This window comes from Felis catus, chromosome C1, assembly GCF_018350175.1.
Source record: "Felis catus isolate Fca126 chromosome C1, F.catus_Fca126_mat1.0, whole genome shotgun sequence".
NCBI lineage: Eukaryota > Metazoa > Chordata > Mammalia > Carnivora > Felidae > Felis > Felis catus.
The window spans coordinates 8,070,518-8,089,704 of NC_058375.1; the positions used below are offsets into that span (position 1 = coordinate 8,070,518).

The 19,187-nt window shown below is 49.1% G+C and overlaps 2 protein-coding genes across 5 annotated transcripts in view; one reads left to right on the forward strand and one right to left on the reverse strand.

Moving 5' to 3' along the window:
* MTOR (mechanistic target of rapamycin kinase) overlaps positions 1–19,187 on the reverse strand; it is a 134,098-nt gene that overhangs the window by 54,071 nt on the left and 60,840 nt on the right. The window lies entirely within an intron of this gene.
* On the forward strand, positions 7,683–14,107 carry ANGPTL7 (angiopoietin like 7). The gene is made up of 5 exons (XM_003989490.5): positions 7,683–8,377; positions 10,780–10,880; positions 11,458–11,652; positions 12,314–12,512; positions 12,962–14,107. Exons 1-5 carry the CDS (start codon positions 8,008–8,010, stop codon positions 13,129–13,131), a joined length of 1,035 nt encoding a protein of 344 aa, XP_003989539.1. The 5' UTR covers positions 7,683–8,007; the 3' UTR covers positions 13,132–14,107.

Below are 19,187 nucleotides of genomic sequence, written 5' to 3' on the forward strand. Positions count from 1 at the left end.
TAAGAGGGCACTAAGGCAAAAGACGGGCCCGGGAAGATACAATCTGCGTTTGCGCTCTGGCTGCACGAGGGTTTCCTCTGTCCATCCACTCTCCCCTGTGTGGAGCTGCCCTACAAGGGGTACAGATTCCTAGAGGCACATTGCACTTTTGAAGTCAGCATGAGCCCAGAGGTTTGGAATGTGTTTTTGTCGAGAAGTGAGGAGCTTTGAGCAAATCCTCACCCCTCTGGCCGGAGTGCTTTTTCTTCCAGCAGAGGTAGGGGAAAAGAACACGACTCTGTAACTTTTCTGGAAGCCAGGAAACAACTGTGAAAGCAGGACTCATACTTCCAAGCAACACAGCGGTGACACCCTGGGAACATGTGTTTAGAATTAAGACAGAGTGGGTTTTATTCACCCCTCTAGCCCCTCGCCGGTAAATGGCAAAGCGCAGTCACGCTTGCCATTAATTGATTGCTCAGGCACAACTGGCACACAATTTCTCGAATGTTCTCAAAGAATTACAGTCCCCTTTTCCCATCAGTGCTGCCTATGTCAGGGCGGCAGAGGTCCGGCCCGAAGGGAAGCTCTGGGGATCCCAGGGCACCTGGGTACGAACGTGTGATCCTATCCTGCACTTCTGACGGGGTCTTGTCTCCGGCTGAGAATGACTTTCTGCTATTGCAACGTAATGGGTATTTCACCCCCTTTTGGGGACAGCAAGATCTGTCAAGTTCCCGGATAAGTTCTGGCTAACACAGCTGCCCCGAGATGTGGCTGTTTTCACGGGGACATGCGACTTCATTCTGCCTTCGATGTCAGCTGTTGCGTGTGGCCCCTCAGGCCATGGTGATGGTGAACAAACAGGCTGATGCAGGCGGAAGCGATCAGATAGGCCATTTAGCCAGGCCTCTGGAATAAAGTGGAGCGGGACAAAACCTTGCCCCAAATGCTCCGTGGTCCTTCTGTTGGTCTTCATACGTAAAGAAAGAGGAGGGAGACACAGATCGATGGTTTCCAGGGAGACAAAGGGATTACACAGTGAGGATGCTGCCCCCAGTTAGTGATTAAAATACAAGGTTGAGCCAGATGATCTCAGTGTTTCCAGTTCCCACTTCCTTTGATTCTGTGTCTAAGACCTACAGAAGGAAAACGGACTCAGAGCAGGACAGAACACAGGGGCCAACGATGAAGACCTCACGGTGACAAAGTACCGCCAATGACCATGGATAGAGACTCTGAGTCTCCACAACAGATGTTTTAGGTGAAGAGAACCTTCTGCTGGGGATTCATTCTTTCACTTGACGAGTTCCAAATAAGGAGCTCTTTGGTCTCAGTCTGGTGCCAAGAGATAGATGTTAGAGCTACCGTGGTAAATATGACAGACGAGGCCTTTGCTTTCGCAGAGCTTACGGGCTGGTGAAATAGATATACAAAAAAAACGAAAACAAAAACAAAACAAACAAACCAAAAAACCCTGAAATAAATGCTGTGAAGGTAAACACCAAGAAGAAAACAGAGCGCCTAGATGGAGACTAACGTGGGGGGGGGGGGGGGGGACTTAGTGTAGACTCAGAAGGGCAGGGAGGGCTTTTCTAATGAGATGATAACTGCATACCTAACCAGTAATACTTAATATTTGCCGGACACTGACTATGTGTCCGTCACTAACCTGTATCATGTGCACTATCGATTTTTGAATCAACTTCCTAGTTGAAGTGTAACACACATATAGAAAGGTGCACACAGTGTGCAGCTTGATAAATCGCGGAGTGAAGATACCCTTGTAAATACCACCCAGAGCGAGAAACAGAACACAACACGCTGCCAGGGTCCCAGAAACACTGAGCCTTGTCCTGACCGTGGCTCCCCTCCTCATCTCTAGAGGCAACGACTATCTGACCTCTGACGCAACTGGTTAGTTTTGCCCGTTTTTTTTTTTAGTTTAGTTATTTACATCAAAAGAGACAAAGAGAGCACGAACAGAGGAGGGGCACAGAGAGAGAGAGAGAGAGAGAGAGAGAGAGAGAGAGAGAGAATCCCAGGCAGCTTCTGAGCTGTCAGTGCAGAGCCTGATGTGGGGCTTGAACTCACGAAACTGTAAGATCATGACCTAAGCCAAGATCAAGAGTCGGATGCTTAACTGACTGAGCCACCCAGGCGCCCCACAGTTTTGCCATGTTTTGAACCTCACCTGATGCTCAACACGATGTCCGGGACATATGTCCGTGTTGCTATGTGCCACCAACATGCCACGGTCGTTCTTCCTTCTAGTGCTGAAGACTCATTCACTCTATGAATATATCACAAAGTATCCATCTTCCCGCTGACGGGCATGTAGGTGGCTGTCAGCTCTTGGCCGTACGAGTGCTGTCCCTACACACGTTCTTGTACTGGCTTTGGTGCAAGGGTGCTGGCGTTTCTGTTGGGACCCTACCAAGAAGTAGCACCTTTGGGTTACAGGGTGTGTTCTGCTTTCGAGGACACGGACAAATTGCTCCCCAGAGTGGTTTCAGCAATTGGCATTTCCACCGGAAATATCTGAAAAGCCCAATGGCTCCACATCCTTGTCAACACTTGGTACTGTCCGTGTTTCCCATTGCAGTGTGCGTGTATTGGCGGCATGGGAGAGTTTTGATTTGAATTTCCATAATGACTAAGGAGCTTGAGCAGCTTTTCATATGTTTATTGGCCTTGTAGAGATCTTCTTTTGTGAAATAAGTCTTGCCAATCTTTAAGTTGGCTACCTTTTTCAAAGTTGTTTGAGAAGAGTTGTATGTATAATCTGGATGCAATAAACACAAAGATATCTATTGGAGATAATCTTCCCCCCTTTTCGCTCTCTTCGTGGTGTCTTCTAATGAACAGAGATGACTCCTTCTATTGCATTTGATAATGTTTTCTTGTATGGTCAGTGCTCTTTGTATCTTGTTTAAGAAATCTTTGCTTACCCCCAAGATGCCGAAGATAATATCCTATGTTATCTTCTAGAAGCTTTGGCTTTACCTTCCACATGTGGAACGGAAGCCTCCTCTGAACTTGAAGTTTTATGTGTGGTGTGAGGTAAGGGTCAAGCGTCCTCTTCTCCCCGTAAGGCTACCTAGCTGACCTGGAAGAACTTGCCGAAAAGACTGTCCTTTCCTCAGTGTTCCGTGGTGCCACCTTGTCAAAAATCAAGTGTCTACACACATGCGTGTGTTTCCAGACATTTGATTCCGCTCCATTTATCTGTGAGTTTAGCCTTGTGCCACCACTACGCTGCCTTTAATCACTTACAGTAGCTTTATGATAAATGTTGATTTCTCGTAGTTTAATTCCTCCAAATTTATTTATCTTATTCAGAAATGCCTTCACTATTTTTATTGTTTATTTTATGATTATCTTTTAAGTGTTTATTTTATTTTTGAGAGAGAGAGAGAGAGAAAGACAGAGGATCTGAAGCGGGCTCTGAGCCAATAGCAGAGAGCCTGATGTGGGGTTCAAACTCACAAATGGTGAGATCATGTCCTGAGCTGAAGTCAGATGCTTAACCAACTGAGCCACCCAGGTGCCCCGCCTTAACTATTTTTAATCCTTTGCTTTATTGAACCAGAAATCCTGTGAGGTAAAGTAGTTAGGATTTGCATCACCACTGCACAGATCTGTAAACTCAGAGAAATAATTTGCCCAGGGTCATGGAACTACCAATGATGGGAAGGGATTAGAACCCAGATTTGTCTGATTCTAGACCCAACTATTTCAAGTCCTTCATATACCGCCTCCTTAATCTTCAAGCCAGATGATCCCTTCGGGGCATTTAATATGAACGCATTACAATTTCAAGAAATTCGGATGCTCTAGGCCGTCCCATTTCCAGTTAAAAATCTTGTGGGGCAAGTACAAAAAGCCCCTTTCCCGGTGAGACTCAGGAAAACAGAGCAACAAGGGTAAGGAGCTGCTTAGATTCCTTCCAGAGACCCGTCTGTCTTCAGAGTAGCAATCACGCCCCTCACGTGGACTCCTCGGGGCCCTCAGGCCTGGCTCCCCTCCACCTCTCTGGCTTTACTGTCCTCCGCCCCTGACTCTTAAGCCACACTCAACTACTTACGTCCTCCTACTAAGCCAAGGTCTTTCACAAAGCTGCACCTTGCTCAGAATGCCCGCCTCCCACCCCTGGCTACCTCCTCCTTTCTCTGTGAAACCTGGGTATCACTCCCCTTGGGAGGCCTTCCGGACCTCATCTGAATTGGGCACTCCTCCTCCTCTGTGTCCCTCTCCTAGCATGTCACACTGTCCCAGAGCTCAGCTGTCTGTTTCTCCAACTGGACGGTGAGGCAGTTGAGGCTGGGCCGGCATTGTTAACGGTGCTCTGCAATTTACATGCTGGCTAACAGAACAGACGTTTGCTACAAAGTCTGAGCGCAGAGACAGACTCTCTTGCTAGGTGCTGTCGTGAAACAATAGACTCTAGAAGGAAGCACAAGAGAAACGATTTCTAACACGTCCAGAATGCACTCTGGTACAAGTGGCAGATCAGGAGACTTAGGGAAGAGATGGATGTGCCTCCTGGGGTGGGTGGCATTTAACTGAGGCAGAAATAGGACTGAGCGACAGGAGTGTCAGGTATTGGGGCACGTGGGTGTGGCTCAGTCGGTTAAGCATCCGACTTCGGCTCAGGACATGATCTCGCGGTTCGTGAGTTCGAGCCCCGCGTCGGGCTCTGTGCTGACAGCACGGAGCCTGGAGTCGGCAACCTGCTTCAGATTGTGTCTCCCGTCTCCCCCTCTCTCTGTCCCTTCCCTGCTCGCACTCTCTCAAAAATAAATAAACATTAAAAAAAAAAAAAAAAAAGGAAGAAGAAGCATCGGGTATTAAATGGCCGCATACAGTAAGGCAAAGCCGTGACTCACTAAGACTTTAGGAGAAGTAAAATATCCCCATAAAGAACACTATTAAACTAACAACAAGGCAGGCAGGTTCTTCTGAGATGTACTCATGCCACAAACTGAGAGTCCGGTTCTAAGGGTAGCTGTTTCCCTCACCAACTGTGCAAGTGGTGGTTTAAGGGCAGGCAGGGGCAGGAATATATTAGCAAAGGAGGAGGCTCTCCAATCGGGACGTTTTCGAGACAATGCGACATGACGCTCCGTTTGGGTGGAAGGAGACCACCTCTAGGTCTTACCCAGCTCTGTAATCCTCAGGCTGCTGGAGGCTTCCCGTCCTTGGTGCCAGCCCAAGGCAGTACGGCCCAGACTGTGAAGTCTCTGAGAACTTCCAGGCTAAGTAAAAGCTCACTGGCTTTTTCTCATTAAGACTATAAATTTGATTTTCACAAGCATCTTCCCCAGGAACACCAAGCTGACCCTCTTTCACCAGCAGCAAAATAGAGAAAAGGAAAAACTGCAAGATGTCCAACACAGGCTTTCCTTATTTTCTCAGTTAATTCCCATTTTTATGGTCACTTTATCCACTGAAGGGCAGAGAAGGTAAAAGCCTCTTGGAGAAGGGAAAACTGGTCTCGTCCTCCACATTCTTCCTGGTTTTCTCCACTGGCTTAGCTGTACTCAAAACAAGGGCTTACTTTTCTTTCTTTCAGAAACTCAGAATCTAGGACATCGCAGGGTTGTGGATGTATGCAGGATTGAGAATCTTCCGGCATGGGAAACACTCTTAATTTGCTATTTTTTTTTTTAATTGGGAGGGCTACTGACATTTGGGCAGCTTAGGTGATTTAAGAAAATCTTCAAATAAGGAAAGCTTCTGTCTCTAACTTGTACCTCATGTTAGAAATAGGCTTTCAGCAAACAAATGTCAGAGAGTAGGCATTCATGCTAACAGCTAGGTGCTTCTGATCCAAACCTATGAACCCCCAGAAGGGATTGCTACATGGGCTGCAAATACAAATGATTGATTCACTTTCTGCCCAGATATGAAAGTCTATTCGTAACAATTTCCTGTTTGGGCCGGGGAAGTGGCCACTGGGAAGAACAAACAGAAAGTTGGCTGGGAATCCATAAAGCTCCACTGATCCTTTCTCTATCACGTTGCTGCGGGGGGAGCACCAGGACGGCAGGGTCACAAAGGATGCTCCACATGCCTGTGTGGCACAGGGCAAAAGCTCAGTGTCAGCTGATGGCTGGGAGATCGACGTGAAGATCCTCACCGGGTTCAGGAGGCCGTTGGATGCGGATGGTCGGGGCTGGGTTCGTGTTAGTGAAATGAACTCCATGTGGCCGAGACCGCAGTGCCCAGCTGGGCTGGGTATTTGCGAAATAAGAGCGGGGACTGGCTGCCAATTCTAAACAGGCTCTTCTGAGAGGAATGGCAAGCTGCTGTGGGGGGCCAGCCACACCCTCACCCCTCAGTAGGCAAGGGGACTCAGGAAGGGAGAAAACAAACCCTGGGACACCTGAGCCACAACCGCTTAGTGATTTAAAGGGGGGGAGAAAACCTGTTTGGTAACTCTAGCTGCTGAACAGAAATGACTTTCTGAAGCCAGAAGTGCCACCCGTAAAGGGACTCCGGGGGTCATGGCAGGGAAGCAGGGCTGTCGGGCACCAGGCTTGTGTGTGAAGGACCCACATGGAACAGCAACGGGACGAGGTCTGCCTCGGTGGCTCCGTAACATGGAAGCAGAAAGAGCACGTTCCAAAGACAGAGGCAGTTACTGCTGAAGGATGGAGAGGCCTCTGCATTCGTTCTCAGTGAGAAGCTCATGTTAAGTATTTAAGGTTTGCCGAAGCCCCAGGTTTTTCCCATTTGTTTTCAAAGGAGTAGTGCCCTTCCGTTCCAATACATGAGAAGTGACAGCATCCCTATTTTCAGGGACGTACATCAGATATAGAGAAGAGCTTCAGATTTGCAAACTGTGTTGTACAGGAAGAGGGACATAAGAGACTGTCGATATGGGTTAGGTGACAGAGATTCTCTTCCCTACGATTTAATGTACGTTCCAAGTTTTGAATCACGGGCCAAGGATGGGCCTGTTCTCCGTTGTGCCTACAGACCGATGGAAGTACATCGGCATGACTGTGCCAGGACCGTGTCCGGCACTCCTGAGTTTTTGTCCCTGCCGTCCTCTCCGACACCTCCTTGTCAAATGCCACGTGCGAGGAGCCAATACGGGCCCACTTGTGGAAGAAGGAAGTACGTAAGAAGAAAGATGATGGAGCAAATCCTGTGGATACAAACCACAAAGCCTGTTTTTGCTTCCTAAGATGCTTACTCTATTTCTAGAGCTCTTCTAAGTTGGAGATTTTCCACCGTGACAGTGTTAGATGTAGGCGGAACGAGGGTTTTGTAAAACATCATTCTCTGAGTGATGATCAGAGAAAGGAATAACCAGCCTTGTTAAGAGCACACTCAGCAGGATGCCAAAATATACCAGATCCTCATATAAACAGCATGGATTACATTAACAGGCCTCCCTGGGTGAGCGGGAGTCGTATTCCCAATTCTCTTTGCCTACCTTACGCTCACCCCACGGTTATGTAACCTTTAGAACGGAATTTGGAAATTCTTCCGACCCTGCCCTGCTCGCTGATAGAGCTGAGCCAGTGGCTGGCAGGGGCATAATCTACCAGGCGAAATTGGAAACACACAAATTCATAGTCCTCTTGTCCCAGCCCAGAGACTGTGCAGGCAAGGAAAGAAAGACTCGCCCCTGTGTCCCTCCTCCCCTCTGGCCTAAGTTTACGCTGACTTCACCCAACAGGCACCTGACCCTCCCAGATGAGCTGGGAGGGGCTAAGGCACCATGCACGGCCACAGTGGGGGTGGAGGTGCAGGCAGCAAACAATATTTAAGATGCTGAGTTTGTAGAGCGTTCAGGCTTGGGAAGAAAGGTACAGGGAGCCCAGTTAGGCTGCACTTTTAAACCCAAGCTTTGAGAAAGGCTAAGAAAGAGCAAGGGAGGACAGAAAGCAACAGGGTGGTGAGCCCATCCGGAGTGAAAGTGCACAGTTGTAATTTGCTGCAGCTTTGCAGACCTCAGCCGGGCATATCCAGATCCCCCAAAGGAAGATCCTTCCCCACCCAGGCCCGCGAAAGATGCTGAAAAAGACTCTCTCAGCTATGACCTGGCTCTGCATTTTCATCACGGCCTTTGTCAGCCACCCAGCGTGGCCACAGAAGCCCCCGAAGCGCAAGACACCCGCGCAGCTCAAGGCGGCCGCCTGCTGTGAGGAGGCGAAGGAGCTCAGGGCCCAGATTGCCAATCTGAGCAGTCTGCTGAGCGAACTGAGCGAGAAGCAGGAGAGGGACTGGGTCAGCGTGGTCATGCAGGTGATGGAGCTGGAGAGCAGCACCAAGCGCATGGAGTCACGGCTCACAGACGCGGAGAGCAAGTACTCGGAAATGAACAACCAGATTGACATTATGCAGCTACAGGCAGCACAGACTGTCACCCAGACCTCGGCAGGTAAGGAGAACGTGTCCTCACGCTACTTGCCACCTTCTCGTTCAAACACCGGAGCGTCTCTGTGTGGCATGGTTTCTAGATGGCTTGGCCATCAGAGTGATGACTGGGGGTTCTTTGGGGGTGTGTTTTCCTGGGTACGTGCCACCGGCTCTAATGTTCTGTAAATTTCTGTCAATTTCCCCAATGTCTGCACAGTCTCTTTACTCACACCATGATTCAGCATAAGGAAGGTATGAATCCCCATCCCAGAGCGCACAGGGACGACGTGGTTTGCCCAGAGTCACATTGCAAGCCTTAGAAACAGGGTTTAAGTCTCCCTGATGGGTTCGCTTTCTCACCCAGAGCCGACAGGCTGTACCCACAGTCCTAAGGAAGCAGGATTGAGCACCAAAACTGTAACATCTATCGTTGTAGGAACCAAGTTTTGCCAAAAACAGTTCTCCTGTGTCCCTAAGATTTAGTGGACTGGGCATTAATGGGTTTTTGTGTCCTGTCTCTGCAAACCTGACTCTGCCCCTGGCTCAGAATTAGGTATAGATGCTGCCTAGAGCCAGAAGAAGAATTCCTTTGGGTCAGGAAGGAGAGGCTCGAGGTTCCTCACTTCTGAGATTTCTGTTTTCCCCCAGGATCTCAAATAAAATTCTCCCATTACAGCAAATAAGAAAATGCAATGCTGAAATCTGGATTTTTGGAAGCCCCCCACGTAAGATACATCCAATGCTTTCTTTCCTAAAGTAACTTCTGGTTTCTAGTTAGGTTGGCTCAGACCGGCTAAGGTGAATTTATTGCTCAGAGAGAAGAAACTGGGGTTTCTGAAATCATCAGGAAATCGTTACTTGTCAGGCGAATATCCTACAGATATGTCATTTATTACTGATATAAACACTTTCGGTCACATCACAGACCAAGTCAAGAAATAGAAGAGAGTGAGTCACTGATGACTCTCAGTTCAAACAGAGAAAAAGCTTTAACGTGAAATAAGCTTAAACGGCCCGTTACCCAATAAACTACCATGTGAAAATCACTTCCTAAGCATGTACTTCCTGCCCCTCAGCGTGGGACTAGAAAGGTATCCTCAGGACATTTTCCAGACAAGCGCGTCCCGATTTGGCCTGGCGCGGCAGAGCAGGCCAGGCGGGACTCTGATTGTGCCGCCTCCTACTCCTCCGACTGGGGTTTTCTCCCCTCCCAGCAGGGAGCTTCTTGGGGGTCAAAGGCAGCTCTCCTGCTGGGCCTCCTACTCTTCTTGCCCAGGACATCCTTCCTCCGTTCTCTTCTCGATTGCCAGCTGCTGGGTCACCTTTAGACTCTCTAAGCAGGTAGCTCATCGGAGAAAGCAGTAAGTTGATGCTCTCCTCAGTAACAGAAAACGAAGGATGCTGATGGCGAAGGCACACATCTCCCCCTCCCTCAATGTGCTCTGCCTGGGACAGTTCCTGGTGGCAGTGAGCGTCTCTCGAAGGGCTCTTCTCGAAGGCCCAGCGCAGGGGCCTCCAAGAAAAGAACCCCAGAGACAGAGGACAGGAAGCGTCTCCTGAACAGCAAGAGTTCCCGCTCTTTGAATCCCATCAGGAAAGGCGGTTTCTTTGATATTTGAGACCTGGGGACAAAATCTGGCACAAAGCTGTAGCCCCAAGATGGCCAAGGAAGCGTTTAAATCAACCCCAGGGTGAACACCAGCCTGTTCGATGCTCTGGTTTGCTTGTTTTAATAATGCTGCCAGGGGAGGCCTCCGTGGGTTCCTCAGGGTGTTTGCACTTCCGTTTGAGGAATGAGCAGTGTTAGACGAAGCAGCGGGGGGCGGGGGGGTGGTCCGGGGAAGAAGATGTTATATTGATCTCCCTTAATTAGGGTCCTTGTAGGCAATCTAGATAAAAATAGCCATTCTCAAAGGTAGAAATAGCCATTCCCTCTGAAAAATCACCCCCACCCCCAAATAAACCAAGAAAACAACAAAACCAGACCCTATGAGATGCTCATAACGTACATGGTAAGAGAGGCTAGCGGTCCCAGAAGTGGAATTTATTAAACAGGCGCATCTATTACGTGGCCCTCGCACACTGTAATGTTCCCAGAGATCGTGGCCTAGAAGAACAGAACATAGCAGGATGATCTATTTCAGAGTTAACCTGAAACCACCTGTTTGATGGTCCCATTGATGCTGCTATCCAGGTGAGGGCTTCCCCACCACCAATGAAGCCAAAAGATACCTCCTTTTGGTCTCCCAATGGCCACACCCCTCCAAAACCCAGACCCTGCCTAGTAATGAACACTCGTGTGAATTGCGTGGTAGACATGAGATCTCAGTTTTTAAACTTTCAATGGAGACAGAGCACGAATGCCCACCTGCCGTGGAGCCCCTGGGTTTGGATGCTCACTCCTGCGGTTTGCTCCTATTACAGACGCCATCTATGACTGCTCGTCCCTCTACCAGAAGAACTACCGCATCTCTGGGGTGTACAAGCTTCCTCCCGATGACTTTCTGGGCAGCCCTGAGCTGGAGGTGAGGTCACCAGAGCCCACGGCCCAGGTTCTACCATCGGTCCTCTGCCCCCTCACAGGGCTGGGGGCAACAGGACTAATCATGGTCTAGAGAATGGGAAACTCAAGACAGAGAATCAGACACACCGAGTACCAGAGAGCTATCCACACACACACTCAGTTTGTGGGGGGGAAACCCCTCCCCCGGCATCTCTTTTGCCCCTTCAAATCATTACTGACCAAACACCAAATCTTCCGACACAGATAATTCTATAACCTCCACCCGACTTGTTGACATCTCTTGCCACGACCCAGAGCAGTTATTCTTGGGGGAAGGAGGTAAGAGAGAACACGTAGAGAGCACACATGGATTTTCTTCTCTTCCAACTATACGTGAGCTTGCCCCCCTCCTCAATTTTGACAATTCTTCCTTAGCAAGCCACCACCCCACTCCTGCTCGCTGACACTGGGGTAGAGTCGTAGTGAGCCCGCACACATCCACTGGCCCTGCGGCAATGGGAGGGAGGCGACGAGGCCCGCCTTCGGGCTCCTCTGCCTGCCTCTGTGGGTCCCTGACCAGAGCATCCTCTCTGCCACAGGTGTTCTGTGACATGGAGACGTCAGGCGGCGGCTGGACCACCATCCAGAGACGAAAGAGTGGCCTCGTCTCCTTCTTCCGGGACTGGAAGCAGTACAAGCAGGGCTTTGGCAGCATCCGTGGGGACTTCTGGCTGGGCAATGAACACATCCACCGGCTCTCCAGACGGCCAACCCGGCTGCGTGTGGAGATGGAGGTGAGCACAAGGCCCCTAGGACTGGAGCAGGTGCCACACACAACTCTGCACGACTCTGGGGGCGCCCTTTCCACTCTTACTGACTACAGGCTTGTGTGCTTATTACGGCGGTTTTCCTGCAGGCTGTAGTGCAGTTGAGAAGAGAGTTTTTCCTATTTGCTCCCAAAAGCGAGGCTGCAGATACACAAGAGGCTGGACTCGGGCCAGAGCGGGGAGATCCAACAGTCAGCTGTGCTGACACACTACAGTCCCCACTCGGGCCTGGGGCTTGAGCTCCTCTATGTGCAAATCTTATCGACACTGACTGGTGACGGTTGTGAAGGGAATGGAGGCCCCACTACCTTCTCCAGTGACTCTGAGTGGGACACAGAGAGACATACACCCACACCTCACAGACAGAGAGGGACAGGAGGGATGCAGAAAGAGGGGCTAATCCAGGCCAGATGGCGACTCAGGAGCGAGCCTTGCTCTGGGACCCTTGTTTTGTGACTCCCAAGCCTAGTGTGGTAGCTAGAGGCAAACAAGTGATAAAGCCTCGCTGGGCCCCCGCGCAAACGGACAGACGGACGTGTGGCTGCGAGCCGAGAGAGGGAAGGCCAGTGGCATGGCGGGAAACACAGCCCCCGCGCTGCTTCTCTAAGGTCCACCTGCTCCCCAACAGGACTGGGAGGGCAACCTGCGCCACGCCGAGTACAGCCGCTTCGCTCTGGGCAACGAACTGAACAGCTACCGCCTCTTCCTGGGGAACTACAGCGGCAACGTGGGGAACGACGCCCTCCTCTACCACAACAACACGGCCTTCAGCACCAAGGACAAGGACAACGACAACTGCCTGGACAAGTGTGCACAGCTCCGCAAAGGTGAGGTGCGGGGGCTCGGGGGCTGGTCCCGGCAGGGAAGGACTAATTTAAAGACGGATTTAGAGCCGCATGGCCCGGCGTTCTGGCTTTGGCACTTCTGACTGCGGAGCTACGGTTCAAATGGCAGCTCCGGGGGCGCCTGGGTGGCGCAGTCGGTTAAGCGTCCGACTTCAGCCAGGTCACGATCTCGCGGTCCGTGAGTTCGAGCCCCATGTCGGGCTCTGGGCTGATGGCTCGGAGCCTGGAGCCTGTTTCCGATTCTGTGTCTCCCTCTCTCTCTGCCCCTCCCCCGTTCATGCTCTGTTTCTCTCTGTCCCAAAAATAAAAAAAAAAAAAAAAAAAAAAAAAAAAACAAATGGCAGCTCCGCCAAGCCTCCTGTCCCGTGTGTCCGCCGTTTGCGGGGCGGGGACGAACAAGGCTCACGGCCCCGATCTCTCTCTTGGGCCAGGCGGCTACTGGTACAACTGCTGCACAGACTCCAACCTCAACGGGGTCTACTACCGCCTCGGGGAGCACAACAAGCACCTGGACGGCATCACGTGGTACGGCTGGCACGGCTCGAGCTACTCCCTCAGGCGCGTGGAGATGAAAATCCGCCCGGAAGACTTCCAGCCCTGAGTGCAGGCCTGCTGGGGGGCACGGCCAGGGAAATGGGGACAATCGGAGGCTGGGTGAGGGCAGGGAAGGGGAGGAATGGAGTGGAGAAAGGGTAGGGACGGAAAATGGCCTAGAATCTCCAACGAGAGTCTGTCTCTAAGGAGCACAATAAAACTGAGAGGACAAGGACACTACATAAATGGGATGAATTATTTAAACACGATGGGCCATCACACAACTTCCCAGGGGCCTGGCCCGAGTGGGCTCTCTGTGCCTGTGATCCCTGACATATTCACTCAAAGCCTCTCCTTTCCACTTGATTTTTCTGTGAAAGAAAAGTAATTGTGACATCACTGTATCTATTTAGTTGAAGGTCTAGGTTAATGTGAGGGGAGAAAATAGACCCCTTTACTAAAAAGAATCATGTGATTTTGATCTTCAAGGAGAGGCCTTGGGTGATGGAGGAAGGCATAAAAGAGAGGAGTGGTGGGGGAAAGGAGTTTCGAGTTTTAAATCCAATCCAATGAAATTACCCTCGGTCTACACATTTTTTCTTTAAAGACAAAAATTATTCTGCTGGCAGTGGATTGACCCAGGAGGGATCTCCAGGGTTCCGGGCCTGGCGGCAGGCCTCTGCCTCCTCCCTGCTCAACGTCAATCAGGGTGCAGTGTGCTGAAAGGCAGAAGTGGGTCTCGTGGCGGCTGGGGAGTTCTAGTAGGAGGTGGGGAAAGTCCCTCGTGGATGCTTGCACAAAACTGCCTTAAGATATTCAGTCAATACAGATATATTGGTTTTTATTTTTTACTTTGTAAGAAAAGGGCTCAAAGAGCTTCCTCTTTTGCCTATAAAAGTGGCTGCAAAATGAAGGTAGATGACACTATGGTTAATGATTCATGCTGTTTATAAGCATTTTGCTTTGTAAAAATACAACACTGTAGGATGTTGTAAACATTTGAAGTTTCCTTTTCCTTCCACAATAAATTCTTTTAAAACGTGTTGGTTTTTAAATTACCACCATTACCATTCAGAGCAAGGTAAAAAGCTTAAGGGAAAAACCAGAGGGTGAGCAGTGAGAAAGAGACTGATTTTGTTACAGTCTTTAGGGAAGCCAAAAAGTGAAAAGGCAGGGGCCGACAAGGGCAGCAGCCGCGGGGAGAGGTCAGATCTAGCCACCTAATCACCACGGAGCCCAATGCCACCGCCTGGCTTCAAAATACTTCGCAAACCAACACTCCTACTTTCTTTCTCCTTGAGCAAACTAACACAGAGAGGGGGCATGTCTTCAGCTGTAACAGACGCTAAATTCATTTTGAGTGGTAGGAAGTCATTTTTCCTTGCCAAAAAGAACCATTCCCTTGAGCCAGTCAGTGTAAGGTGAGCCATTACTCCTACTCAGTGTTCCCTATTGTACCTATAGTTCTTGGGCTGCTGGGAGCCTATTTAATCTTAAAAACAAGAACGTGGGGATTTTCCAAGGAACAGAGTGAGCACAGAAGAGGTGCGCTGCAGCAGGGCATTCCACAGGACAGGCATTCAAACAAACTCCCCGAGGCAGGCGGGGAGTCTGAGGTGCCAGCAGCCGGCGCAATACTGCCTGCAAAGTGAGGATAAAAAGATCAGGGGGTTAAGAGAAGAGCAGGAAAAGTGTAAACGCCTCTGGCAGAAGTAGCTAATAATTCTCTCTCTCATCTCCTCTAACCCCACAACTAAAAAAACATCTGAAGCTCTAGGCACCAAAGGCTAAAATCAATAAGTGGGCTCACCTAGAACTAAAAAGCTTCTGCACAGCAAAGAAGCAATACGTCGAAAAGACAACCTGCAGTATGGGAGAAATGATTTGCCATCTATAGCCCCTCGTGAGGAGTTAATAACAAAATATATAAAGGAATCATACGACTTAATAGCAAAAAAGTAAATATTCCCAATTAAAAAAAGGGCAAAGGTCCTGAATAGACATTTTCCCAAAGAAGACATTCGCGGAATGGCCAATAGGCACGTGAAAAGGTTTTCAACATCACTCATCATCAGGTATCTTCTCATACCAGGTCTGATGGCTGTTATCAAAAAGGCAAGAGACAGCAAGTGTTGATGAGGATGTGGAAAATAGGAAACCCTTGTACGTCGTTGGTGGGAATGCAGATGGGGAGATTTTTAAAAATAAAATTACCATATGATCCTGAAATTCCACTTCTGGGTACATATGCAAAGGAAAGGAAATTAGTATCTTGAAAAGATGTCCGTATTCCCATGTCCACTGCAGCATTATTCACAATGGCCAAGACATGGAAACAGCCTAGGTGTCTGGTGACAGATGAGTGGATAAAGACACACACACACACACACACACACACACACACACACAGAGGAATATCATTCAGCCATATAAAAGAAGGAAACTCTGCCATTTATGATGACATGGATGAATCTGGAGGGCATTATGCTAAGTGAAATAAGATAGAAAAAGAAAAATACCATATGGTAACCCCTACATGTGGAATCTAAAAAAACAAAACAAAATGAAACAAAAACCATAACCACCACCTGATTCCACAGAAAGAGAACAGAACCATGGTTGCCAGGAGGTGCAGAGAGCCGGGGAAATGGGGAGACAGGTTGAAAGGCACAAACTTTCCACTGTAAGATGAGTAGATTCCAAGGATCTCATGCACGGCATGGGGACTATAGTCAGTGTTGCACATTTTAAAGTTGCTGAGAGTGGGTTTTAAGTATCCTTATCTCACACACACACACACACACACACACACACACACACGAGTTAATGATGTGAGGTGATGGATGTGTTAATGATCTTGAGCTTGATAAGCATTCCATAATGTATTATCAAGTTATCATGTTGTACATTTTATTTTATTATTATTATTTTTAAGTGTTTATTTGGGGGAAGAGAGAGAGAGAGACAGAGAGAGAGAATCCCAAGCAGGCTCCATGCTGTCAGCACAGAGCTGGATGCGGGACTCAATCCCATGAACCGTGAGATCATGACCTGAGCCAAAACCAAGAGTCGGATGCTTAACTGACTGAACCACCCAGGCACCTGCCTTCATGTTGTACATTTTTAATATATACAATTATATTTATTAATTATTCCTTAATAAAGTTGGGGTGCAAAGCATCTACACCGTCCTAATCCAAACCTATAGTTGCTAAAACTTACTCCTATTTTTACATGTACACAATTGCGTAAACAGAAGTATAAATTTTTCGTGACAATGTTAATGTTGGAGGACGCCCCCAGCCACTTAACCTACGGTGCGGATTCTGACCAGAACCACCACTTTCCAAGCATGTCTCCGGGTGCAGCCAGAGGACAGACACCAAGGATTCAGAGAGGAGCCAACACAGTCTCTGGCCCTAAAGAGGACAGAATCACCAGGAACCAAAGGAGAACTCAGTGTCATCCCGGAAAGTAAAGCACATTCTGTTTCGTCCTCCACGAGGTATGCTGCTGCACAGCCACCATGGAAGTGCCGGCCCCTGTTTTTGGTCTTAATTCTGCTAATCTCAGTCAGAAAATTCTTAAAAAATGGGATTACTTGCTAGGGGTTGGGCAGTGAAAGCATCCAGCTTGGATCAGACACTTCCTTCTACTTTTGGGTGAGAAGCAGGTCCTGTGGACTGAATGTGTGTGTCCCCCCCAAATCCTACGTTGAAGTCAATTCCCAATGTATTCAGAAGCGGGGCCTTTGGGAGGGGATTAGGTCACAAGGGTGGGGTGGCTCACGGATGCAATTAGGGCCCTTATGAAAGAGACCCCAGAGAGCTTGAGCTCTGCTTTCAGCCACGTGAGGACACAGTGAGAAGGTGGCAACGTGGCAACCTGGAAGAGGGTGCCACCAGTACCCAACCGTGCTGCTCCCTGATTGTGGGCTGCCCAGCCTCCAGAGCCGTGACAAGTCAAAGCTGATTAAGCCCCCTGGGCCGCGGCATTTTGTTACAGCGGCCCGAATGGACTGAAACAGGAAACTGGTACCAAGATGCGGGGTGCTGCTGTACCAAACACCTAGAAACGACGAAGTGGCTCTGGAACAGGGTGATGGGCAGAGGCTGGGAGAGTTTTGGGCTGCGTGCTAGAGAAAGCCCAGACTACCGTGAATGGACTCTCAAAGGCAAATTCTGGTGAAATCTCAGAAAGAAAAAAAAGAGAACCACAGAGAACGCTTCTGTCTTCTTAGAGAACATGCATAGTTGTGAACAGAACGGTGATAGAAATATGATGGTAAAGGCCATTCTGACGAGTTCTCCGATGGAAAGGAAGACGGGTTATCGGGGAATAGAGAAAAGGCAATCCTTGTTATAAAGTGGCAAAAATTTTGCCCGAATTGTGCTCAACGCCGTAGTGTTTGGTGGAAGGCAGAACTTGTGAATGATGACCCTGGGTATTAGCTGAGGAGATTTCTAGGCAAACTGAGGAGGAGTGGCTTGGTTCTTCCTGACTGCTTAGAGTAAAATGAGAGAGGAGAGAAGCAACAGCGAAAAAGGAGCCGGGACTTAAAGATTTGGGAAATTCTCAGCCTATCTCTACTGTGAGAAATGAGTGCGTGCATTTGGGGAGAGCACGAAGGGTACGGCCACGTGAGGCTTTGCTCAGGGGACTAGGTGTCAGGAACCATGGACCTAATCAGCTACTCCGGCAGGAAAACTACCACATTGAACAGACGGGCAAAGAGACAGGAGGGAATGAAGGAAGGCTGTTGAACTTCCTGGATTTTACAGGACGGGACTATGGAGCTATTTGGCTGTGAACAAGAAGAGAATGATCCTGAAGTTGATTCAGAGATCAGCAGGGCTGCCTGCTTGTTTTCAAACAGGAGGACCATTGCCTTGTTTTTAACAGGCCCGTGAACTCTGCCCAAAGCTGTGGGGGTAGAGCCACCACCGGGCCGTCTAGCTGGTGGAGCTGTGGGGCCAGGACCTCTGCCCAGCAGGTCCAGAAGGCAGACCATTACCCAGAGGGCTTGGAGAGCAGAGGATCCAGCAAAAGCGATTACTCTGGAGATCTCATGAAGTTTGCCTTGCGTGGGACCTGTCACCCTTTCCTTCTTCCCCGTGTCTCTTGGAATGGGGATGGCTCTCCTGTTACTGCCCCATCAGTGTATTCTGGAAGCATGTAACTTGTTTGTTTTCACAGGTTCGCAGCCAGAGACAAATTTTGCCTCAGGATGAACTGTACCTAGATTCTCAAGTCTATCCCTGATTTAGATGATATTTAGATGAGACTTTAGAGCTGATCCTGGAATGGGTTGACTTTGGGGCTGTTGTGATGGAATGGATGGATTTTGCATTTAAGAAGGACATGCATTTTGGGGGCCAGGAGAGGAATGCTGTGGACTGAATGTTTATGTCTCCCCAAATTCCTGTGTTGAAGGCTAACTCCCAGTGTGATGGGATTGGGAAGTAGGGTCTTTGGGAGGTGATCAGGCCATGACGGTAGAGCCCTCACAAACGGGATTAGGGCCCTCATAAAAAAAACAGCCTGGGGGCTCAGTCGGTTGAGCATCCAACTCTTGGTGTTGGCTCAGGTCATGAGCTCATGGTTTGTGAGTTCAAGCCCTGTGCTGGGCTGTGTGCTTTCAGCACAGAGCCTGCTGGGGATTCTTGCTCTCCCTCTCTCTCTCTGCCTCTCCCCTGCTCACGAATTCTCTCTTCCTCTCAAAATAAAAATAGACATTTAAAAAAAAAAAAAAGCCCAAAGAGCTTGTTCTCTGCTTTTTGCCACTTGAGCACACAGAGAGAAGTCGTCCGTGGGGCAACCTGGAAGAGGGTGCTCACCAGAACCCAACTGTGCTGGCATCCTGACCTTGGACTTCCCAGCCTCCAGAACTGTGAAAAGTGTTTCTTGTTTAAGCCCCCCGTCTATGGCAATTTGTTACAGCGGCCCTAATGGTCTGAGTCAGCAGGCACTAGACCTTAACCTAATGCTACAGGCTAACCAAGTAAAAGCCGGTGTGTGTGTATGTTTACAAATAATTCAATACCATTTAATCCTCTGTTCCCTTATGAAGCAATTATACTTACTGATATATACAAGCTTTGAGGAGATGGGAGTAGTTTATAA

Bases quoted from the DNA above. Each gene is read 5' to 3' on its own strand.
- ANGPTL7 (XM_003989490.5), top strand. From the start codon at position 8,008: ATGCTGAAAAAGACTCTCTCAGCTATGACCTGGCTCTGCATTTTCATC. The intron at 8,378-10,779 runs GTAAGGAGAACG...CTCCTATTACAG, and splicing joins TGTCACCCAGACCTCGGCAG to ACGCCATCTATGACTGCTCG. The intron at 11,653-12,313 runs GTGAGCACAAGG...GCTCCCCAACAG, and splicing joins GGCTGCGTGTGGAGATGGAG to GACTGGGAGGGCAACCTGCG.